Source organism: Cervus canadensis, chromosome 14 (assembly GCF_019320065.1).
Source record: "Cervus canadensis isolate Bull #8, Minnesota chromosome 14, ASM1932006v1, whole genome shotgun sequence".
NCBI classification, from domain to species: Eukaryota; Metazoa; Chordata; class Mammalia; order Artiodactyla; family Cervidae; genus Cervus; species Cervus canadensis.
This window is the reverse complement of record NC_057399.1, coordinates 30,769,379-30,795,315: the sequence shown is the minus strand read 5'-3', so window position 1 is coordinate 30,795,315 and position 25,937 is coordinate 30,769,379. Positions and strand designations below refer to the sequence as shown.

General features: G+C 43.4%; 1 protein-coding gene across 5 annotated transcripts in view; it reads left to right on the top strand.

Annotated features, from left to right (window-relative positions):
* Positions 1-25,937, top strand: part of LOC122453037 (histone-arginine methyltransferase CARM1-like) — a 251,398-nt gene that overhangs the window by 112,636 nt on the left and 112,825 nt on the right. For 4 of the 5 annotated variants that reach the window (XR_006272922.1, XR_006272924.1, XR_006272925.1 and 1 more), the window contains exon 3: positions 6,695-6,801. Coding sequence is in view for 1 of the 5 variants with exons in the window: in XM_043486887.1 (XP_043342822.1) it covers positions 22,097-22,170 (74 nt within the window). In the remaining 4 variants the exon portion in view is untranslated. Of the gene's footprint in view, positions 1-6,694; positions 6,802-22,070; positions 22,171-25,937 lie in introns of all 5 variants that reach the window. The other variant, XM_043486887.1, reaches the window with a different exon arrangement.

Sequence of the window (25,937 nt, the reverse complement as noted above, 5' to 3'; positions counted from 1 at the left end):
GGTCAGTCAGCTCAAATTTGCAAAATTAAGGTCTTTTTACCAGGAAGGAAGTAAAAGATACCTATTTTCAAAAAAGGGGACACAACTGACCATCTGCTTCCATTCAGTTCTGCTTCTCCTGGTTTCATAGTCCTTAGAATCAAGGATTTATTTTCTCCTATTTATTCCCTTATCAGAGATGTGTGAACTTAACTATTTGGATCTGGTTGTTCTAGCTTACTTAGAGTGAAAGTTTAATTAGTCCAAAAGTTCTAGGTAGCTATCACTGGCAGAACTAAATTATCTTTGGTCTATGGTGCATTTTAAGTCAAAATCTGTTCACCATCTGAACTCCTAAATGTCAATTACTATTTTTCTTCTTTTTATAATGAAGAGGAACATATTAATAATATTTTCATAAGAAAATATCCATACCTTCTTTGGTTTTGCTCCCAAAGTTAGATAAATGCAAGCTGAATTTCAGGACATTTCCTGTATAGATATACTCTATACAGAGTGAGTATAGTTTTCAGAGAAAGGCATAGTGAGTTTTCAGAGAAAGGCATAGCAGTCTCAAGTGTAGGTGGGAAGTGGATTGGATCAAAAGAGTGGAGCCCTTATGAATGAGGCTAGTGTCCTTTAAAAGAGATCCCAGAGAGGTCCTTTGCCTCTACTGCCGGGTGAGGACACAGATAGAAGTCTGTAGTCAGCAGCTCAGAAGAGAACCCTCACCAGAATCTAACCATGCTGGCATCCTGATCTCAGACATTCAGCCTCCACAACTGTGAGAAACCAATTTCCCTTGTTGAGAAGTCCCCCTGTCTGTGGTTCTCTATTATAGCAGCCCAGACGGACTAAGACTGTGTCTCTAGTGGCTAAGAGTCCTTTCTTCTAGAGGCTGAGGGAAGGGGAGAAATCAGCAATTAAATTTCTTTTCCTTTTTAAAAATATGATGGTTCTTTTTTCTATCTTTAAACATCATGTGGAAACACAGTGTTGACAAAAAATTTAGTCACAACCTTAAAGTGGAGAGTTATTTTACTTGGTGAGAATGTTAAGGACCCCAAGCCCCAGAGATATGTTCTCAGTAACTTGGAGAAAACTGTTCCAAGGATAGGGGAAGGGGAGCCAGACTATGTAGTAGTTTGTAACAAAGTGGGCAGGCAGTCTGAACATCAAAGATTATTGTGAGGTAAGGAAAATCAGGTACCAAGTAACGTTCTTCTGTGTATGGAAAGATGTAAGCCTGACATTTATTTACATACATTTGTTTAACCATTAAATAGCCATAAAAGTAAGGGTAACTTGTGAAAAGAACATTCTCCTGGCAACCGTTGTGACAGAACTCACAATAGTGAATGATGTTGATTCCTGGACTTGCCGAGGATTGGCTTCTAATTTCCTAAAATCCCATAAACGCATCTCAAACTTGTCAAACTAGAGACCCTGGTTTTTGGTTTGTCACATATGGTCTCTGTGCCAGGATTACAGGGTTGTGATTATAGTGTGTAATGTAGTGAGATTGGATTTTTTAAAAATAGCAAACACAGACTTGATACACCCGAATTAGTATTGATTTTAGAAGGCTGGATGTGCATTGCCTGAATGTTGGTCGTAACACAAAACTTCACTGGAGTTTCTCCTTCACTTTGTCCTTTGGAGACAATTGGTGAGGTATAGGAGCAGACTCTCCTTGTTACTTTATAATCAAAATCTTGCTTTTAAACCCAAAGTGGTACTTTGCAATTTGCCATACATTCTCTTCACTAAGAAATTCCAGATGTTCAAGCTGGATTTAAAAAAGGCAGAGGAACCAGAGATCAAATTGCCAGCATCCATTGGATCATAGAAAAAGCAAGAGAATTCCAGAAAAACCTCTGCTTCTGCTTCACTGAAATGCTAAAGCCTTTGACTGTGTGGATCACAGCAAACTGTGGACAATTCTTAAAGACATGGAAACACCAGACCACCTTACCTGCCTCCTGAGAAATCTGTATGCAGGTAAAGAAGCAACGCTTAGAACCAGACATGGAACAGCAAACTGGATCAAGATTAGGGACGTGTACATCAAGGCTCTGTAGATTGTCACCCTGCTTATTTAACTTTTATGCAGAGTACATTATCTGAAATGCCAGACTGGATGAAGCACAAGCTGGAATCAAGATTGCCAGGAGAAATATCAATAACCTCAGAAATGCAGATGACACCACCCTATGGCAGAAAGTGAAGAGGAACTAAAGAGCCCCTTGATGAAAGTGAAAGAGGAGAGTGGAAAAGCTGGCTTAAAACTCAACATTCAGTAAACCAAGATCATGTCATCCAGTCCCATCACTTCATGGCAAATAGATGGGGAAACAATGGAAACAGTGACACTTTATTTTCTTGGGCTCCAAAATCACTACAGATGGTGCCTTCAGTCTTGAAATTAAAATGACGCATGCGCCTTGGAAGAAAAGCTATGACCAACCTAGACAGCATGTTAAAAAGCAGAGACATTATTTTGCCAACAAAGGTCCATCTAGTCAAAACTGTGGTTTTTCCAGTAGTCAGGATGAGATGGTTGGATGGCATCACTGACTTGATGGACATGAGTTTGAGCAAGCTCCTGGGGGTTGGTGACGGACAGGGAAGCCTGGAATGCTGCGGTCCATGGGGTCACAAAGAGTCGGACACAACTGAGCAACTGAACTGAACTGTATGGATGTGAGAGTTGGACCATAAAGAAAGCTGAGCACTGAAGAACTGAAGCTTTTGAACTTTGGTGTTGGAGAAGACTCTTGAGAGTCTCTTGGACTGCAGGGAGATCCAATCAGTCCATCCTAAAGAAGATCAGTGCTGGGCGTTCACTGGAAGGACTGGTGCTGAAACTGAAGCTCCAGTACTTTGGCCACCTGATGCAAAGAACTGACTCATTGGAAAAGACCCTGATGCTGGGAAAGATTGAAGGCGGGAGGAGAAGGGGACGACAGAGGATGAGATGGTTGGGTGGCATCACCAACTGGATGGACGTGAGTTTGAGCAAGCTACAGGGACATGACTGTGCGACTGAACTGACTGACTTCTGACTGTATGTTGTTGTTTTTCAGTTGCTCAGTCATGTCCAACTCTTTGCGTCTCCATGGACTGTAGCATGCCAGGCTTCCCTGGCTTCCTAGAAGGAAGCCATCTCTTAGAGCTTGCTTAAACTCATGTCCATCGAGTCAGTGATGCCATCCAACCATCTCGTCCTATGTTATCCCCTTCTTCTCCTGCCTTCAATCTTTCCCAGTATCAGGATCTTTGCTAAGGGGTCAACTCTTCGCATCAGGTGGTGAAAGTGTTGGAGCTTCAGCTTCAGCATCAGTCCTTCCAATGAATATTCAGAGTTGATTTCCTTTAAGATGGACTGGTTGGATCTCCTTGCAGTCCAAGGGACTCTCAGGAGTCTTCTCCAACACCACAGTTCAAAATCATCAATTCTTCAGTGTTCATCCTTCTTTAGAACTGACTGTATAAGAGTTCAAATTTCCACCAAAGGATGGGGGCTTGCAACTGTAGAGAATATTCAAAAGACTATTTATTGGACAAATGAATTTACCATAGGCTTTGAAAGAATCTGCCTACAATGCAGAGACCCAGGTTCTATCCTTGGTCAGGAAGATCCTCTGGAGAAGGGAATGGCAAACCACTCCTGTATTCTTGCCTGGGGAATCCCATGGAAAAAAGAGCCTGGAGGGCTACAGTTCATGGGGTCACAAAGAGTCGGAGATGACTGAGTGACTAACACTACTACACTACTTGAAAGCCCCAAAACTGAGATGTCCAGGACTCAAAGAACTCACAGATGGTTGACACAAACACTGCTGGCAGTCTCTGAGCACTCAGAGGGAATTGGAGAAGGCCCAGGAGACCAGAGCTGGGTGAATAGTATCCAGTATCATCTTTGTTTTTTCAGGGTGTACCGGAATGTTATTGTATTTTGTGCATGTATGCTAAGTTGCTTCAATCCTGTCTGACTCTTTGGGACCCTCTGGAACGTAGCCCACTAGGCTCCTCCATGGGACGATTCTGTCAAGGGGATTCTCAGTGGGATTTTCTGTCAGTGGGAGTGGATTGCCATGCCTTCCCCCAGGGGATCTTCCTGACCCAGGAACCACACCTGCATCTCTTGGTCTCCTGCATTGGCAGGCAGGTTCTTTTACCACAAGTGCCACTGGAAAAGCCCTGTTATTATATTTTATTTTACTTTATTGTTAATTTTTTTTTTGCTGAGAACATCTAAGTTCTCTGTTACAAAATTTCAATTGTTTAATACATGTTAACAACTATAGTTACCATGCTATATGCCAGATCCTCAGGCCTCATCCATTCTATAGTTGAAAGTTTGTACCCCTTTACCAATGTTTACCTATTTTCCCACCCCTTAGCTCCTGGTAACTACCTTTCTGCCCTCTGTTTCTGTAAGTTTGACTTTTTAAAAAGAGGTTCCTGGGACTTCCCTGATGGTCCTGTGGTTATAACTTATCTTTCCAGTGCAGGGGATTCCTGTTCAATTCCTGATTAGGGAGCTAAGATTCCATATGCTTTGTGGCCAAAAAAAAAAAAAAAAACCAACACATAAAACAGAAGCAATATTATAACAAATTCAATAAAGATTTTTAAAATGGTCCACATTTTTAAAAAAGTTTCCATATATAAATAATATAACATTTGTTTTCCTCCATCTGATGGTTTAGTCACTAAGTTGCGTCCGACTCTTGTGACCCATAGACTGTAGCCTGCCAGGCTCCTCTGTCCATAGCATTTTCCAGGCAAGAACACTGGAGTGGGTTGCTGTTTCCTTCTCCAGGGGATCTTCTTGACCCAGGGATTGAACCCAGGTCTTCTGCACTGCAGGCAGTTTCTTTACCAACTGAGCTACCAGGGAAGTCCCTTCCTCTATCTAGTTTATTTCATTTAGCATAGTGCCATCGAAGTCCATCCATGTTGCTTCTAAGAGGCAAGATTTCCTTCTTTCTTGTGGCTGAATGATATTCCATTGAATGAATATATATGTTATATAATATATATCACATCTTCTTAAAATCTGTTCATCTGTTGACAGATGAAATAGTTTCACCAAATTCATTCATCATCTCCCCAAATTTATTGAACTCACATTTTGACCTATTATTGGGTGGCTGCTGTTTTTCTAAAGACTAGAGATTATAATAATAAAGCTTGACCCACCTCCCTAAACCATGCCCTAAAAGAGATTGATATAGATAGAGAGATGGACAGTTCAAAAATTGAGGAATTCAGTAAAATATGAAATAAAATGGTAAGCTGAGAGCCTGAGATGAGAACACACGCTCTTCTCCCTGGCTGCACATAAAAACTAAGTGGACGCTATTGAGAAAAATAGAGATGCCTTGTCCCCACACCAGAGCATTGAATTTCCAAGTATAGGATGAGGGTCCAGCATGTATATTAAAAAAAAAAAAAAAAAACCTTCCTAGGTGATTCTGATCTGTAGCCAAGTGTTGAGGCCCAGTGTGTTTACAGCAGTTCATTCTGCCTATGGGTGTTACAGAACACAGCAATGAAGAAATGCTTGTTGAACTGAGTCTTGGATGATGAATAGTAGTTTGAGGTCAGAAGGTACTCTAAGCAGAAGAGATGGGGGTTTCAAAATCAAGAAGCCAGGCCAGGCCCAGGTTGACGTGGGAATGTGCAAGTGCTCCAGCATGGCTGCCTTGTGTGTCTTGTATGTGTATGTCTTGTATGTGCAGAAAGGGGGTGTGGAGGGCATGTGCATGGGGCGGACAGAACGTGAGGGACTGGAGCTCATGGTGAATCCGGACTGGATGAGCATTAGGGATCTGATGTGGGCTGGAAGGAGTGACCTGCTCACAGCACCAGAAGTGGAGAGGGGCAAGACCACAGGCAGCAAGCCCCACTGGGAAGGACTTTGAGAGACATTTCTAAGGCAGAAGTCACAGAATTCGACAACTGTGCATACTGTGTTGTCTATCACTTCTGGTATTTTTTGAACTTTCACTTCTATTTTTTTTTTCTCAAATAATAAAAGCATTCCCTTATATATTCACATATCCCCAGTTACTTTACCCTTTCCCTGTACAGTTAGAGAATACTAAATGTGGGGGAAAAAACTGTCACTATGATAATAGAATGAGGTTGAAAGTGAAAGTGGTAGTCGCTAAGTCGTGTCCAACTCTTTGCGATCCCCATGGACTATAGCCCACCAGGCTCCTCTGTCCGTGGGATTTCCCAGGCAAGAATACTGGGGTGGGTAATCATTCCCTTCTCCAGGGGATCTTCCCGACCCAGGGATTGAACCCAGGTATATATTTACTTATATGTGTCTATAGTTTGTATTCACATATACATTTTTTTTTTCTTACCATCAACAATTGCCTTCCCCAGTGCACTACTGAGGATAAGCCTGTGAGCCCTGTTAGCGTAGTACCAGGAGAATTCGGTGAGCCCAAACTCCCCGTGTTCCATTCCACTCTTGTACTTGACATTTCTGAATGCAGATATGTCTGACAAGTGTAAATAAGGGTCTCACAGCTCGGAGTAGTACCCATTCCCACCTTGCCATTCCTTATCACCCATGTGTTCTGGGGTGAACGTGCTGTTTTAATCTTTTAATATTTTCTCAGTTGGAATTTTTTGAAGGGTAATGCTATGGTTTACAAGGTGTAGAAATATATCTTCTCTCTTCTCCTTGCAGAGTTCCGTGCATTTTCAAATACCTTGAGAAGATACCAGTGTGAGAAAGAGGAACACTCAGTGTTCAGCCAGCGGACAGAAGAGGTGTCGGCCGCACAGTACTTCCAGGTCAGGGAAGTGGCCCCTGGCAGAACTGTGTCATTTCAAAGTGACACACACCGGGGTGGGGTGGTGGGTAGAGAAGAGAGTGAAGTGGTTTTTAACGTATGGTCCTCTGAGAGCAGGAACATTCCCTCATCTGGTGAACATATTTCATGAGGTTGTGGTGATGTAATTTGATTAGAGGATACTTAGCGTGGTGCCCGGCACGTGGCATACTCTCCAAAATGGTGACCATTACAGTCATGATATTTACTACTGACTCAGTTCTTGTGGACTTACATGCACCACACCACCTAGCCGGCTTGCTTCCTCAGATTACTACCATCAGTGCCTTCTGCCGCATCCCCACCCTCGCCTGGGATTTCTATCCAAGACTTTGCTTTCTCTCTGGGCTGATGGGACTCTTCAGGGCCATCCCTTTTGGCCTTTGCCCCTTTCTCTCTCACTTCTCTCTTTAATTCTTTTTTCATTGGATTCAGTCTTAGTTGCAGCATGCAGGATCTTCATTGCTACCTGTAGGAGCCATTATTTGCAGCACATGGACTCTGTAGTTGTGGCATGTGGGCTCAGTAATTGCGGCATGTGGGCTTAGTTGCTCTGTGGCATATGGGATCTGAGTTTTCCTTCCAGGGATCAAACCGATGTGCCCTGCCTTGCAAGGCAAATTCTTAACCACTGGACCACCAGGGAAGTCCCCTGTGTTTCTCATGATTAATCTGATCACAGGGACCACAGCCTTGTCTAACTCAATGAAACTATGAGCCATGCCGTGTAGGGCCACCCAAGATGGACAGGTCATGGTGGAGACTTCTGACAATACATGCTCCACTGGAGAAGGGAACGGCAAACACTTCAGTATTCTTGCCTTGAGAACCCCATGAACAGTATGAAAAGGCAAAAAGACAGGACACTGAAACATAAACTCCCCAGGTCAGTAGATCTCCAATATGCTACTGGAGATCAATGGAGAACTAACTCCAGAAAGAGTGAAGAGACAGAGCCAAAGCAAAAACAACACCCAGTTGTGGATGTGACTGGTGATGAAAGTGAAGTCTGATGCTGTAAAGAGCAATATTGCATAGGAATCTGGAATGTTAGGTCCATGAATCAAGGCAAACTGAAAGTGGTCAAACAGGAGATGGCACGAGTGAACACTGACATTTTAGGAATCAACAAACTAAAATGGACTAGAATGGGTGAATTTAACTCAGATGACCATTATATCTACTACTGTGGGCAAGAATCCCTTAGAAGAAATGGAGTAGCCATCATAGTCAACAAAAGAGTCTGAAATGCAGTACTTGGATGCAATCTCAAAAATGACAGAATGATCTCTGTTCATTTCCAAGGCAAACCATTCAATATCACAGTAATCCAAGTCTATGCCCCGACCAGTAATGCTGAAGAAGCTGAAGTAGAATGGTTCTATGAAGACCTATAAGACCTTCTAGAACTAACACTGAAAAAAGATGTCGTTTTCATTATAGGGGACTGGAATGCAAAAGTAGGAAGTCAAGAAACACCTGGAGTAACAGGCAAATGTGGCCTTGGAGTACAGAATGAAGCTGGGCAAAAACTAATAGAGTTTTGCTAAGAGAACGTACTTGTCATAGCAAACACTCTCTTCCAACAACACAAAAGACTTTACACATGGACATCACCAGATGGTCAATACCAAAATCAGATTGATTATATTCTTTGGAGCCAAAGATGGAGAAGCTCTATACAGTCAGCAAAACCAAGACCAAGAACTGACTGTGTCTCAGGTCATGAGCTCCTTATTGCCGAATTCAGACTTAAATTGAAGTAAGTAGGGAAAACCACTAGATCATTCAGGTATGACTTAATCAAATCCCTTACGATTATACAGTGAAACTGAGAAATAGATTCAAGGGATTAGATCTGATAGAGTGCCTGAAGAACCATGGATGAAGGTTCATGACATTGTACAGGAGATAGGGATCACAACCATCCCCAAGAAAAAGAAATGCAAAAAAGCAAAATGGCTGTCTGAGGAGGCCTTACAAATAGCTGTGAAAAGAAGAGAAGCAAAAGGAAAAGGAGAAAAGGAAAGATGTGCCCATTTGAATGCAGAGTTCAAAGAATAGCAAGGAGAGATAAGAAAACCTTCCTCAGCGATCAATGCAGAGAAATAAAGGAAAATAGAATGGGAAAGACTAGAGATCTCTTCAGGAAAATTAGAGATCCCAAGGGAACATTTCATGCAAAGATGGGCTCAATAAAGGACAGAAATGGTAGGGATCTAACAGAAACAGAAGATACTGAGAAGTGGCAAGAATACACAGAAGAACTGTACAGAAAAGATCTTCACGACCCAGATGATCACTGTGGTGCGATCACTCACCTGGAGCCAGACATCCCGAAATGCAAAGTCAAGTGGGCCTTAGGAAACATCACTACAAACACCGCTAGTGGAGGTGATGGAATTCCAGTTGAGCTATTTCAAATCCTAAAAGATGATGCTATGAAAGTGCTGCACTCAATATGCCAGCAAATTTGGAAAACTCAGCACTGGCCACAGGACTGGAAAAGGTCAGTTTTCATTACAATCCCAAAGAAAGGCAATCCCAAAGAATGCTCAAACTATTGCACAATTGCACTCATCTCACACGCTAGTAAAGTAATGCTCAAAATTCTCCAAGCCAGGCTTCAACAATATGTAAACAGTGAACTTCCAGGTGTTCAAGTTGAATTTAGAACAGGGAGAGGAACCAGAGATCAAATTGCCAACATCCGCTGGATCATAGAAAAAGCAAGAGAGTTCCAGAAAAACATATACTTCTGCTTTATTGACTGTTCCAAAGCCTTTGACTGTGTGGATCACAACAAACTGTGGAAAATTCTTCAAGAGATGGGCATACCAGACCACCTGACCTGCCTCCTGAGAAATCTGTATGCAGGTCAAGAAGCAACAGTTAGAACTGGACATGGAACAACAGACTGGTTCCAAATCAGGAAAGGAGTACATCAAGGCTGTATATTGTCACCCTGTTTTTTTAACTTATATACAGAGTACATCCTGAGAAATGCTGGCTGGATGAAGCATAAGCTGGAATCAAGATTTCCAGGAGAAATATCAATAATCTCAGACATGCAGATGACATCACTGTTATGGCAGAAAGCGAAGAAGAACTAAAGAGCCTCTTGATGAAAGTGAAAGAGGAGAGGGAAAGAGTTGGCTTAAAGCTCAACATTCAGAAAACTAAAGTCATGGCATCTGGTCCCATCACTTCATGGCAGATTGATGGGGAAACAGTGACAGACTTTATTTTGGGGGGCTTGAAAATGACTGTAGATAGTGACTGCAGCCATGAAATTAAAAGACTTTGCTCCTTGGAAGAAAAGTTATGACCAACCTAGACAGCATATTAAAAAGTAGAGACATTACTTTGCCAACAAAGGTCTGTCTAGTCAAAGCTATGGTTTTCCCAGTAGTCACGTATGGATGTGAGAGTTGGACTATAAAGAAAGCTGAGTGCTGAATAATTTATGCTTTTGAACTGTGGTGTTGGAGAATACTGTTGAGAGTCCCTTGGACAGCTAGGAGATCCAACCAGTCCATCCTAAAGGAAATCAGTCCTGAATATTCATTGGAAGGACTGTTGCTGAAGCTGAAACTCCAGTCCTTTGGCCACCTAATTCAAAGAACTGACTTATTTAAAAAGACCCTGATGCTGGGAAAGATTGAAGACAGGAGGAGAAGGTGACGACAGAGGATGAGATGGCTGGATGGCATCACCGACTCAATGGACATGAGTTTGAATAAACTCTGGGAATTGGTGATGGACAGGGAGGCCTGGCGTGCTGCAGCCCATGGGTCACAAAGCGTCGGGCACAATTGAGTGACTGAACTGCACTGTGCTTTCAGCCTCTGCTTTGGGAAGGACCCCCCAACACCAGTTGTTCAGGAACTAGGCCTGAATCCATAGTATGAAGCAACAGTCAAGTCTAGCGTCTCCTTAGAGTTACCGGCCTTATACATAGGGCTGGTGTGGACAGGTCACCGCTGTCTCAGAGCCTCCGCTCTCCTGAAAGTTAGAGCCTCAGAGCCTCGGCTCCCCTCAAGCGTGCCTTGACCATGGTGGCTGTATGTGTTCGTGAAGGTCCTGCCTTGTGGCATGTTTACTCTCCCTCTCCTTCTCTTTCCCTCACAGTTTTACGGCTGCCTTTCCCAGCAGCAGAACGTGATGCGAGATTTTGTGATGACAGCCACTTACCACCACAGAGCCATCCTCTAGAACCACACTGACTTTAGAAATAAGCTAATGCTGGCAGCAGTTTATTTTCTCAAACCATTTTAAGAAGCCTTATCAAAAACTGGACTCAAAATTCAGCTTTAACTCTATACCTAATGGAAAGAATTAAAAGCAGGTATTGAAATAATCATCTGTATGTGAATGTTCATAACAACACTGTTCACATTAGCCAAAACGTGGGAGAATTCCAAATGCCCATCAACTGATGAATAGATAACCAAAACATGGTGTATCCATATAGTGGAATATGGTGAATATTGCTTATATTTATATTGTTCATAAAAAGGAGTGTAATGCTGATACACACTGCAATGCGGATGAACCATGGAAACATGCTCAGTGAAAGCAGCCAGTTACGAAGCTCATATGATTCCATTTATAGGAAGTATCCAGAATAGAAGCCCATGGAGAGAAGGCAGCCTGGTGATTCCCAGGGGCCGGGAGAAGGGACTTGGGGAGGGGCTGCTAGTGGGTACAGTGCCTTTTGGGAGGGGCTGAAGGTGTCTAGCTAGATGTAATGGTTGCATATCATAGTGCCTGTACCAAAAGCCACTGAGTTGGACACTTTAAAAGGGTTAATAGCTAATTGTATGTTATGTGAATTTTGCCCCAAAAGGGAGTTAAGCTTTGAGTGCCAGGAACTCGAGAGGCTGAATGCACTGTTTTTCGATGCACAGAACAGGTTAGGAGCTTTATTGCTACATAATGAATAGCTCTTATTGTGTCACTTTACTTCACTTTTTTTTTCATAGACTCCATAAGTGCCTGCATTTATTTCCTTCACAAAATGGATCTGAATGATGAATGATTGCTAACACACGGTACAAGTGTTGTCCATTGTTTTTCGACCTGTTAAACAGCCAAAGTGTTCCAAATACTATATAGCTCATCTCAGAAAACAAGATCGGGGTCAGTGAATCAGCAGTCCTGGGATCTAGTTTCATATTTTCCCACTTACTAGCTTTGTGATCTTAGGCAAAGCATTAGATTTCTCTGAGCCTCAGAATTTCATCTCCTGCTATAGTCCCTGTAAATCAGTGGCCTTTGAGATTTTCAGCATTAATTCGACTGGAGGAATGTGGTAGAATCGTCAAATCAGGATCTCATCCCTGTGTTCACACACGTTTGCAAAGTTGTACAGCTGCTCCTTTCATGAAGAGATAGTTTTATTTTTTTCCTTCATCTCTGCACAATCCTTGGGATGTATTTCGATCAGTAGAATATGACAAAGATGATGTTGCGTGCGTTTCAGAGCCTCTGTCTTCATGAGACTTCTGGCTTCATTCACCCTCTCGGCACACTAAGACCACCATAATGACAATAAGCCCCGTCTAGCCATTGCAGCCATGAAATTAAAAGACGCTTACTCCTTGAAAGGAAAGTTATGACCAACCTAGACAGCATATTAAAAAGCAGAGACATTACTTTGCCAACAAAGTCTGTCTAGTTCAAGGCTGTGGTTTTTCCAGTGGTCATGTATGGATGTGAGAGTTGGACTAGAAAGAAAGATGAGCACCGAAGAATTGATGCTTTTGAACTGTGGTGTTGGAGAAGACTCTTGAGAGTCCCTTGAGAGACTGCAAGGAGATCCAACCAGTCCATCCTAAAGGAGATCAATCCTGGGTGTTCGTTGGAAGGACTGATGTTGAAGCTGAAACTCTAGTCCATTGGCCACCTGATGTGAAGAGCTGACTCATTGGAAAAGACCCTGATGCTGGGAAAGATTGAGGGCAGGAGGAGAAGGGGATGACAGAGGATGAGAAGGTTCGATGGCATCACCGACTCAATGGACATGGTTTTGGGTGAACTCCAGGAGTTGGTGATGGACAGGGAGGCCTGACGTGCTGCGGTTCATAGGGTCGCAGGGAGTCGGACATGACTGAGCGACTGAACTGAACTGAATTGAACTCACTGGAGATTGGGAAGTCAGGTGGAGAAGTAAGGCAGTCCAGTCAGTAGCCAGTACCAACTGCCAGACTGGTGAGTGAGGCCAGGCTGGACCTTCCTGTCCAACCGCCTCTCCAGCTGAATGCAGGAACAGGAGTGAATCCAGGCAAGATCCATAGAGAAACTGCCCAGCCTTCCCACAGAGCTGGGAGAAAGAATATATTGGTTCTAGTTTAAGCTACTAAATCCTGATGTAGTTTATGGTGGTGAAATAGTTAATTAAAGCAGAGAAAAGACACATGGGAAAAATAGTGACACATAGGCGCCCAGCTTGAAGTTGATTTCCTCATGGTTTGTTTTCTGCTGTCATGTCCATTCTGCTATTGAACCCATCAGAGAACTTTTAATTTTGGTTATTGTATTTTTCAGCTCTAAAATTTCCATTTGGCTCTTCTTTATGTCATGTATTTCTTGACTGAGACCATTTATTTTTCCCTTGAATCAGTAGTGTTTATGATTGATGCTTGGAGCTTTTTTTATAATAGTGACTTAAAGACTTGCCAGATAATTCTAACATCTGTGTCACTGCTGTGTTCACTACAGTTAATTATCTGTTCCCAGGGAATTGGTACTTCCCTCAGTCTTCCTATGCCAGGGAATTTTGGGTTGTTTTACATTCATCTTGGTTATTATATTATGAGACCCTGGGTCTTGTTTAAAGCCTATAGAGAGTGTTGATATTTCCAATTGAGGATTCATTCAGCCTGGTTAGGCTCACAGCACTAGTTGATCTGCTGGGGGCTCTGGTTTCCACGTCATTTCACTTTTCAAAGCCTTCACGGTGCCATCTGGCTCTGTCCCATGTGCTTGTCACCCAGTGGTCAGCCTGGCACCTTGGTAGAGTTCTCAGAGTTTTGATGTGCTAATTAAGGTGGGATCCGTGCATGTACAGTTTGAGGGTGAATGTTGGGGTTTCTTTGCCCAGTTCCTTCCTCTCCATGTCTCCCTGGCACTTTCTGGTTCCCTGGGACCACTTTTTAGTCTCTGGCCAAAAGGCTGACTCTGCCGTGCACATCCATGGCCTTGCCTAGGTATCACCGAGCAGAGAGAGGGCGGGAGAGGAGAGGAAGCAATGGGGCTCGGTCCTTGCCTCTGGAATCTGTGGCTCACTGAGGGCAGAGGAAGTGTCCCTTCTCTTATAGTGTGGGCTGATGTGATGATATGACTCCGTAAGATTTGTGGGCTGGAGCATAGAAGAAGGGAGGAAAGGGGAGAGGAAAAGAAAAAAAAAAGAGCAAGGGAAAAACTAGGATTTCCACACTCTCTTTGGGCATTAGGGGTTCCCTTCTCCCAGCGAGAGCTCTCTTGCCTGGACCCTGGCCTCCTCAGCTGGTGTGTTGAGTTCAGGCCCCTGTTGAGGGTAAGGAGATACATGGCTCAGTAGTATTTGAAATTCTGATCGTCTTCCCCAGCCTCCCCACTACTGTTGACTTTTCAGAGGCTTCAAGTAACTGCTCCATGCATTCTGTCCAGGTTTTATAGCTGTGTTTAGTGAGACAGTCAGAATGAGGTGGGCTTTCTCTGACTTACCCAAGACTAGACATTTTAAAAAAGTCAAACATAGGTACTCTGGTGGGCAAGAGAAGAAGGTATGACCAGAAATGGCCTTGTCTGATCAAAGGGTCTCATGTGTTGAGGTTCCGGGACCCTTCCTCTGCCAGTAGGCATTCCCGGTTAACAGTGAGGAAGTAAACGTTCCTACTGCGGAGGATCAGGCTATGATAGGTAGGCATGATGAGGACAGAAGGACAAAGCTTGTTTCTTTTGACACCCTACCTGATATTCAAAATTGTGGATAAGCAGTCTAACTGACCTAAGTCTTACCATTATCTTGACAGTTGATATAATTCAGCTCTCAACTGTTGGTTGCTTCTCGATGGTTTGAAGAGGTTTCTTGGAAGTAATACTTTTATTTTGGAAAATTTCTCTCCTTCTGAAATTGCTTAGTTTTAATCTCTAATCTATTTTCTTTAATCTTTAGCCTATTTTCTATATTATCTATAATCTGTTTTTATTTCTTATTGTAACTTTAAAGACTACTCCCCAAACTACTAATAATCTGCACTTGATGAGTTTTTCACAGAATCTCACAGGGATTTTGTCACTTTACTATTTCATTTGTATTTCTTTTCATCTGTGAAAACAAAGATACTGACCAGGTTTTCTCTAAGGTCACTCCCTCCTCTAACCTTATTGGATTCTATGAAATACTTTCTTCTTGCCAGCCTGGAATGGGTTTTTCTGACAGTGAAATAAAATAGGCATCCATCTGTTGGGGTTTATGAAGGTGATAACTAATGACATGTTTCATAATTAATTATACCTTTTCCCCCTCTGAATTCTGAACCAGTTTAGAAATAGACACAGATGTCAGGTAGAAGTCACAATATCAGCTTTATTGTTGGCAATGCTATTTGCAGTATGGAGCTTGGGCATGTGTCCAAAGCTCCCACCCATTTTCCCCCAAACTAAACTTTTCCACTCACTTGTGTTCTGAACATCTGGTCTACCCAGACAGGTCCAGAGCCCACCCAGCAACCTTCCACATGGGAGACTCAAGAACACATGCTTGGGCAGAGGGTAGACAGGCTGGCCTCTTCCAAGTACAGTGCTCTGCAAGCTCAGACTGGTTTCCAGCATCACCAGTCAGATAGGTCACTTCTGTTAGGAGGTAGAAAGAGGAAGGGGAGGTGAGCTCTCTTGTTTCCAGTCCTGTCCACTCCTGAAGTATCTCCTCCCCTCTGAAAACTGAGAGAACAAATTATCCCGGTTTTAATGTCCCAGGAATCCCCTCAGTCCCAGACAAACCAGAATGGTTGGTCACCCTAACTCCAGACCTACCAAATCCACAACAAACCCCAGAATGTTTTAAAGTCCTTTTTTGTTTGCTTCATCATGCTGAAGACCATACTAGAATAACCCCCTTGAGTCCATGGAGGATGCTACGTTTTCTCTAAGTTCTTGTTTTCTTGCTCATTGAAACTGATTACCTAAAAGGGCTTGGGTTTAGAATGATCATTTTTTGTTGTTGTTGTTTTCAATCACTAAGTTGTGTCCGACTCTGCAGCTGCATGGACTGCAGCATACTAGGCTTCCCTATCCTTCACTATCTCCCAGACTTTGCTAAAACTCATGTCCAGTGAGTCACTGATACCATCCAACCATCTCATCCTCTGTCACCTCCTCCCACCTTCATTCTTTCCCACCATCAGAGTCTTTTCAGTCCCAGTGGCTATTGTTTATTGAAGAACTTAGTATATGGAGGCACCACACCAAGAGCTAGCTTTTCATATACTATTTCTGTCTTAGTTCACAATGCTGTAACAAAATACTCTAGACAGCATGTCTTAACACAGCATTGATTTTTTGTAGTCCAAGATCATTGTCCCTGTAGAGCTGGTGACTGGTGAGGGTTCTTTTCCTGGCTTGTGGGCTGCAACCTTTTTGCCATGTCCTCACATAAGAGGGAGAGGAAGCAAGCCGTCCTCTGCTTCCTCTTATAAGGACACTAATCCCACCATGACGACTCCGCCCTTGTGACCTAATCACCACCCAAAGTCCAAGTATTCAAATTCCTTTACCTTGGGGATTGGGGTATCAACCTGTGGATTTTGGAGGGCACAAAAATTCAGTTGCAGCAGTTTTGTTTTTTTTTTTTTTAATCATTACAGCTTAATTAGAGACTAGTATTTTTGCCATTTTAGAGATGAGAGAGCTAAGACTTGGGACTGTTGATAATTTACCTGAATTTATACAACTGATAAATGAGAAGGCCAGAAGTTGAGCCCAGTTAGTGCACATAACCTCTGGAAGGGAGGTTGCTCATGGGAATGTTGGCTGAATTTGCCAAGAGAGACTTTTGTTTCTCTGGGCTTAAGGATGGAATGATTGTGGTTATTTAAAACACCCCCATGCATGTATGATGCAGCATTGTACCATGGTTAAATTTGTGAGTTTTGGAGCCAGAGAGCTGAGTTAAAACTCTAACTTGGCCACTTACTGGGGCACCTGCCATAGACCTTTATCCTGTTTGCCTTGAGATCTTGACAGGTTTTCTACCATCTCTGGGCTTCCATTTCCTTGTCTGTGAGAGCAGCAGTTACTTCCTAGAGTCCTTGCAAGATCAGGATGATACACTGCATAGGAAATGCTCAGTACATGGCCTCAAATATCAGCTCAGTCCTTAGTAGCAAGTATTATTGTTATTAGCGGTCTCGGGGATGGTGCTGAAGTTTCCACCTCAGCAATAATTTTATATCTTTCAAATCTTGGTTTTTCATCCTGCCTCCTCCATGCAGTTTTAATGAAAATCCTTCCTTGGCAGGAGCACTGCTGGCTGAGAACTCCATTTGGAATCTGTCCAGGAAACTGACCCTGCTGGAACCCACTCTACTGCCCTCCTCAGAGTTTCTGTTAATTGCCATCTGGCTATTCTTAGTGTCTTTGAGTATGCGCTCGGAATAAGCAGGAAAGTCCATCCTGCTGAAGGTGTGGGGCTATATGAGCCGTAGGATTTTAATTTGGAAATGTTTTGACACTTCATTTGTCAGGGCACCAGTTGCTGGAAACTTGTGAGAGTAAGCAGGAGCCGGGAGCTTATTATTTAAAGAAAAAAAAATCATCATTTTCGGTAAAGGAGAGAATCCCCAGCTGCTTTGTGCATCCACAAGTGAGGTGGACTTAGATGGAAGGGATTCAGGGATTTAAAGGCTTAAAAGAAAACATAAATAACTACAACAAACATGCAAAGCCACCTGTTCGGATTGTCAGATGATGTGCAGATTCGCAGAGCCTGAGCTTCTGGCTTGTCCAGTGTGAGTTTTCTTTGGTGTGAACTTATCATCAGTCTGGTCGAATATCTGGACCTGATCCTGCTCTGAAATTCTCTGACTTTAAAGCACTGCTGCTGCTTTATTTGTTCAGCCTGGTGCATGAATGAGGGCCAGCCTTCATCACAGAGGGGGTAAAGGCCTCAGCACATGCCTGCCAGATAGTCATGTTGACACCTGTTAAAACAGGTCTCACTTCCTGAAAAAAAATGTTAAACTGTTTAATGAGGTATGAAGCACAGACAGAAAGCTGTACATATTTGATGTATACTACTTTATGAGTTTGGAGATACGTATACAGCCATGAGGGGCTTCCCATGTGGTTCAGTGGTAAAGAATCTGCGTGCCAATGCAGGAGACCCGGGTTCGATCCATGATTTGGAAAGATCCTCTGGAGGAGGGCATGGCAACCCCCTCCACTATTCTTGCCTGGAGAATCCCAGGGACAGAGAAGCCTGGTGGACTACAGTCCAAGGGGTTTCAAAGAGTTGGACATGACTGAGCATGCACACATGCACGCATAATAGTATACCCATGAAACTAGCACCGCAATCTTGGCCATAACCATATCCATCATTTCCAAAAGTTTTCTCCTGGTTTCTTTATTTATGATAGTAACTATTATTATTATTTTCTGATGAGAACACTTAATATAAGATCCACTCTCTTAGCAACTTTTTTTTTTTTACAAGCTATTTATTTTTATTTTTTATTTTTTTTTATTATTATTATTTTTTTTTCCAGTGGGTTTTGTCATACATTGATATGAATCAGCCATGGATTTACATGTATTCCCAAACCCGATCCCCCCTCCCACCTCCCTCTCCACCCGATTCCTCTGGGTCTTCCCAGTGCACCAGGCCGGAGCACTTGTCTCATGCATCCCACCTGGGCTGGTGATCTGTTTCACCATGGATAGTATACATGCTGTTCTTTTGAAATATCCCACCCTCACATTCTCCCACAAAGTTCAAAAGTCTGTTCTGTATTTCTGTGTCTCTTTTTCTGTTTTGCATATAGGGTTATCGTTATCACCTTTTTAAATTCCATATATATGTGTTAGTATGCTGTAATGTTCTTTATCTTTCTGGCTTACTTCACTCTGTACAATGGGCTCCAGCTTCATCCATCTCATTAGGACTGGTTCAAATGAATTCTTTTTAATGGCTGAGTAATATTCTTAGCAACAACTTTTAAAGTAACAACGATGGTATTGGTAACTCTAGGCACCAATAGAGGTCTAGGAAGTAAGAATGATTCATCCTCCATAACCCAAACTTCATACCTTTTGACTAATACTTTCCTATTTTCATCTCTTTTCCAGCCACTGGCAACAACCACCGTTCTACTCTGCTTCTAAGAGTCTGACTCTTTTAACTACTTCATATACGTGAAATCATGCAGTATTCATCCCTCTGTGTCTGACCTATTCTACTTAACATATTGTCCTCCAAGTTCATCCATGTTGTTGCACATGGTATGCATGCATGCATGCATGCTCAGTCCTGTCCTACTGTCTGCGACCTCATGGACCGTAGTCCCCCAGGCACTTATGTCCATAGGATTTTCCCAGCAAGGATACTTGAGGGGGTTATATTCCCTTCTCCAGGGGTTCTTCCCAACCCGGGGATCGAACCCATGTCTCCTGCATAGGCAGGCGGATTCTTTACCACCGAGCCACCTGGGAAGCCCCATGCCACACATGGCAAGATCTCCTTTTTTAAGACAGCATAATATTCCATTGTGTGTGTATACCACATTTTCTTTATCCATTCTTCAAATCCTCCACTTCTTAGCCCTGAGTATTGTTAACCATTGACAGCAGAATCCTCATTTAGAGCTGTGTAGGAAAGTGGGAAGAAAGGAAGTGACTCCTGCTAGGTGCTTTGCATATCTCCTCTCATTATAGTCCTTGTATGTTAGTCAGGGTTCTTAGCTGCCAGCATCAGAAACCAACTCTCCTTACTTAAGAAAATAAAGAACAAAAAAAGAAAAAATAATTATGCAGGTCATCAGAGAACTAGGCATGGAGGCTACAAGACCAAAAATAATTTCCAAAATCATGCTACAGAATTGATCTCTGGGAGACATCAGGGTAGCCAGACGTAGACACCCCAGCATACATAACCTCACCCGATACTACCCTTGAGTGATGTCCTTAGAACCTTTCTCTGTTGCGCTGGTGGAACCTGGAGATGGCCTTGACCTCACCAGCGTGGATTCTGTGCTGTCTGAGTCTGTGCACTGTTAGTTTCACGTGCAAAGTGCATCTTATCTGTAGCATCTCAGTCACGCCTCAGGGATGCTGGGAAAGAGCATGAGACCCCTGCAGCTTCCCAGGTTGGAGGTGTGTGCCTCCAACGTGGGACATTCCCCAAGCAAAGGAAGAAGGTTCAGATGAGAGTTCAGAGAGGCACCAAAGAATGGTAAACGCCAGCCACACCACCTGGCAAATTCAAGATATGTTATTCACCTCGTGATCTAGATAAAGGGACCAGAGATCCATAGATTTAACTGACTTGCTTTGAGACGCATTGCTCCTAAGTGGAAGAGCTATGTGCGAACTCAGGTCTGCTAGGACTGCACAGTGACTTTAGGAGCAATGTAAAGTCATTCTTCGTATGTTCTGGGTTGGTAATCAGACTGATATTTTATTTATGTGATTTTTGGAATGTGTATGAGGATAGGATGTGATTGTGAAAAACAGTCTCTGTGATACATGTACACATGTATATGTATCTGTTTTGTATATGTTTTTTGTGTATATCTTGTGTGTCTGTTTTGTGTATGTATTATATTTCCCTCTGACTTGGAGTTTGGAGGCTGGTTTGCTTTCCTAGGGCTATCATAACAAATTACCAAAAACGAGGTAGCTTAGAACAATAGAAATGTATTCTCTCCCAGTTCCAGAGGTCAGAAGTCCACAATCAGGGTGTCAGCAAGCCCGTGCTCCCTCTGAACACTCTGGGGGAAGGTCCTTCCTCGCCTTTCCCTCACTCCTTGAGGCCGCTGGCGGTCCTCAGTGTTCCTTAAAAATGCGTCACTACAGGCTCGTCTCCGCTGGGTGGCGCTCCATCCCCCTGTGTGTCTTATGTCTCTGGGTAAGCCCCCCTCTCCTTGTGATGGCACCAGGCGTGTTGGATTTAGGGCTCTCCCTAGTCCAGTTAATTTGATACATCTCTAAAAACCATCTTTCCAAATACAGTCACATTCACGGATTCTGGGTAGACATCAATTTTGGAGGCCACTACTTCAGCCTGGTGCAGAGGCCACGGTTCACGTTAGATCGTATGCCACAGAAACTCATCCCTGAGGTTAATTCTCTGCAGTTCAGATGAGGAGGTAGAGGTAGAGAGTGGATCTGGGTTTTAACGGATCTCTTTGGCCCCTGGAGTCCTGAGGGGGCCCCCACGGAGATTTCCTGAATGCGAGTGAGGGAAGCAGATGGTGCGTCTGCGCCAGGATTCTCCTGAGCTTGGATAGAATCTGCTCCTGTGAGGGCGCTGCAGAAAGATGCCAGAACCAGCACAGGAAAGTGCTTTCATTTGCTACGAAAGCAAAGTGCAGCTTTCAAGGCAAGCCAAGAAGACCGAATAAACAACAATCACAGACTGTTTTTCAGGGCATTTGGAAAAGAGGGAGCTAGGGGCTTTAATGTACTCGATGGATTTTTCTAGTCAAGATAACTGTGCTCCAGGCCAGCCTCTGTACCTTTCAAGATGCTGACATTTGACCTTATTCTTTTGGAAGTCAATTTTAAAATGAGTTAAGAACACTTAACATGTGATGACTGTAAGAATTTAGTGAACTGCGGCACCAGCGTTGCAGCATAGCATCTGAGTTCTGTGAACACACTGGGGAATCTGAGCCGGAAATCATCAGCACCGCAGGGGTGTGGTTTAGCTGGGCTTGTTGGGGTGAACTAGGTTATGCTGCTCTAACAGTCAGCCCGCAGACCTCCATGGTTTAAATCAGTAGAGCTGTATATATTGCTTGTTTAATCCACTGCGGGCTAGCTGAGGGCTGTATTTTGTCTCATTCTCACCCTGAGACCCAGGCTGAGGAAGCCGCCTCCATGTGTGTGACATTCCTGTTGTCAAGAGAAGGAGCGTGTGGCAAAGCGCACGCCTTGTTCTTCAGTCTTCCTCCCAGCAGTGACCCATCTTAACCCCTGGCGCATTACCTGGGCCAAAGCGAATCATGTGTGTCCGACTCTTTGCAGCCCACAGACTGTAGTCCACCAGGCTCATGGTCATTCCTGATTTCCAAAGGGCAAAGGATGCAGTTCTGCCATGTGCCATAAGGAGAACCAGAAATATCTGGTAAGTGGCTCTAATAACTATCATACCAGATGCCACTTTTGCAAAATCATTAAAGAAGGCACAGATTGCCTAAGGTGAAATTCTCAGTGCCTCAGCCATGCATGGGAGGGAGTTAGGAAAAAAAAAAGAACTTTGTTTTCACTGATATGGCTTTATTGGTTAGCTTACTATTAACTTCTGCCTGGTGGAGTCCCTTCCCACCAAAGGCAGTACACTTTAAGAACATCCTAGGGTTGAATTTCTGAACCTTTCACATTCCGTATAAGACAGTGGCATGAAAGGCTAATTTGCAGCAACTGCTGACTTTGTTATTTGTTACTGACTTTGTTAAAGGCTCAATACAGCAGGAACTTCTAACGTAGATGTCTTTGTGTTAATATCAGCTTTGCAAGATGAGAATGTAAATAAAGAGAACCAAGTCAATGAAAGCAGTTAGATTTGACAAAGCAAAGTCCTGTACTAGAACCTGGTCTTCTCCAGCCCTGAACCAGGACTTGGGCATCAGTGAACCTGGAGCGTCTGCTTGTATCTTCTTTTTGCTTAATTCCCTAAATCTGAGCTGTTGACACAGTCACTCCACTCCAGAGTAGTAGCTTAGGTTTAGAATGTAGAAGTACAAAAACCCAGAAAAGACAGAATTGAAGAAAAATGTCAACAGACGTTTTATTTTGTTTAATAACTGTTTTCTTAGCCTCAGATCCCCAAATCACAGATCATGCAGGAAAGGCTTATGTGCTCGGACTGTCTTAGGGAGGGCAGTCTCCCCAGAGCAGGAGCAAGGCGGGGGAAGAGGGAGAGCAGGTGTATTGGGGGGGAGTGTTATTGAGCTGGCCCACGCTTGATGAAAAACTGAATGCTCGGTGTCATCAGACATCTTCAGAGAGATCATACGAAGCCACTTTGTCTTCAGAAAGTTCATGGGTGGGGGAGGAGAATGGTTTCTCCATTGGCTGCCATCTCCCACTGGTGGGCCGTGCCCCCACAGGGTTACCTCCCTTATCTCCAAGGTGCATCTGCATGCATGCCAGATGGGGGCTGTAGGGCCTCAGCAGCAGTAGGAGGCAGGGGAGAAAGCGCATGTGGCCCAAGTGAGGCGGGCATTGTACCCATGCACAGCGTGAGGGACAGGAGAAGCCTCTGCTGCACGCTCTGTGAGCGGCAGCAGCAGCAGCAGTGAGACAGCTCCACTTTCCAAAGACCAGCACGAGCAATTTCTACAGCCACGTGGCTGGTCAGCAAGGCAAGCGGGCATTCCACTCTAGCTGCAAAAACTGAAGATGTTATACATCACCTCAGCCAGGAACCCAGAGTCAGTCAGGACCTTTTCTTAGACTTTCCAGTTTCCAAATTCTTTAGTGTCTATGAACCCAGCATTTTTGCGGCTCTTCTCTTTCCCTTTGTCCCACAGCTGATTCTTAGTTCTCATTCTTACTGTGTCTTTTCTAGAGTATTGCAGATATTTCCAATTAGTTTCCCTACTTGTACCAGTTAAGATAACTTTGGCCTCAAATAGGAGGAAATCCTATTCAAATTGGCTGAAATGTTGAAGGTAGTGAGATTCTGAGGTGTTTTGATCCAGTTCCTCTGAGCATCACATTTAAATTTAATCATTTCCAAGAAGGAAGTAACATCTTTCTTGTGTGTCTGTCTTAAAAGACATAAAATTTTCCAGTAGCTCCCAACAGACTTCCCCTCTGGTCTTATTAGCAATATTGTATTACACACAACATGTATAAAAGCCATCACTGGCAAGAGACAAAGAACCACTTATGATTGCCCTGAACCAGTCGGGCTCCTTTGTTTGGGACTTGTTGTTGTTCAATTGCTCAGTTGTGTCCGACTCTTTGTGACCCCTTGGACTGTGGCACACCATTCTTCCCTGTCCTTCACTATCTCCCAGAGCTTGCTCAAACTTATGTCCATTGAGTCAGTGATACCATCCAACCATCTCATCCTCTGCCACCCACTTCTCCTTTTGCCTTCAGTCTTGCCCAGCATCAGGGTCTTTTCCAGTGAGTCAGCTCTTTGCATCAGGTGGCCAAAGTATTGGAGCTTCAACTTTAGTACCAGTCCTTCCAATGAATATTCAGGACTGATTTCCTTTAGGATTGACTGGTGTGGTCTTGCAGTTTAGGGGACTCTCAAGAGTCTTCTCCACCACCATGGTTCAAAAGCATCATTTCTTCAGTGCTCGGCCTTCTTTATAGTCCAACTCTGACATCCATACCTGACTACTGTGAAAACCACAGCTTTGGCTAGATGGATCTTTGTCGGCAAAGTATTGTCTCTACTTTTTCATATACTGTCTAGGTTGGTCATAGCTTTCCTTCCAAGGAGCAAGCATCTTTTAATTTCATGGCTGCAGTCACCATTCTCAGTGATTTTGGAGCCCAAGAAAATAAAGTCTGCCACTATTTCCATTGTTTCCCCATCTATGTGCTATGAAGTTACGGGACCAGATGCCATGATCTTAGTTTTTTGAATGTTGAGTTTCCCAGGCTGGGACTGGGGATGGCTAATCACACAGAGGGGCGTAAATCACAGAGTGAGGTTCTGATAGGAAGGAAGAAGGGACTGATGGTGATTAGAAACTTCCAGTGTCTGCTTTGCTATCTCTGATATCTTGCCCTCCAATCTATGCCACACTGATGTTGCTGAAATCCAACTATGAAATAATTCTTCCACTGGAAACATTTTTATGGTCCTTCTTTGCTTAAGGATTAAGTCCAAGCTCTTAGTGTTGTGTACAAGACCATTTACAATCAAGCATCACCCTTTGCTCTTGCGCTGATAATTTCTCAACCATTCGCCCAACTTCTGTCTCTACCACACACATCATGCTCCTGAGAAAATTTGCTGCCTCCCGGACATGACAGGGAAGCCTGGCATGCTGCAGTCCCTGGGGTTGCAAAGAGTCGGACATGACTGAGTGACTGAACAGCAAACATGACTGGCTCTGTCATTCATTGGTGCCTTCCATATGCTTTCAGCTTGAAACTCCTGCCACTCCCTCCGTTCACATGACACACATCAACTTATCTGTTGATTTTCACTCTTCAGATCATCTCAATGAAGTCTTTCCAGACTCCTTAGTAGAGCAGACCATTCCTCTTTCATGCTTTCATTGTGCCTGTTATAGAATACTATCACTGCTACTAGAACACACTATTGTACTTCTCCCTACTAGACAGGTTATTTTCATCTCTGAATTTCTAGCATCTAGCAGTACTTGGCACAACGGGTAGTAGGAGTCACTTTTGATGTCTGATGAATGATTGCGTGCCAAAGGGTTTAGAGCTGAGTGAGCTTGTCTGAGTCTGTTGGCAGCATATGAAGGGGGATAATCACGGGGAGAGAAGCTGAGAGTAATCAGCATCTCTGTATTTTCCATAATAATAGAGAAAAGTAGTTGGAAAACTGGTAAAAGTGTGGTGAAAAGATTGGTGATGAATTTATCTGTCCTCTGCCAGAAGAAATAAGGTGGGATGAAACAAGGGTGCTCATAAGTATTAAATATTCATTATTTAAATACAGGCAACCTTTTTGTGGAAAGCCAGTTTAATTGCACAACAGTTGTAGAGTTCTGTCTTATGAGGAGCTGTCATTGAAGAACTCTTCTGGCCATAGTGAAAGTGCCAGTTATCTGAACAGGATTTAAACCTAGCTGTGGAGGCCACAAAGAGATGTGTTCTGTAGCTCTTGAGGTGATTTGGAATTTTTCTTCTCTGACAAAAGCCAGAGTGAGAGATGTAGTGGCCTGCAGAAGG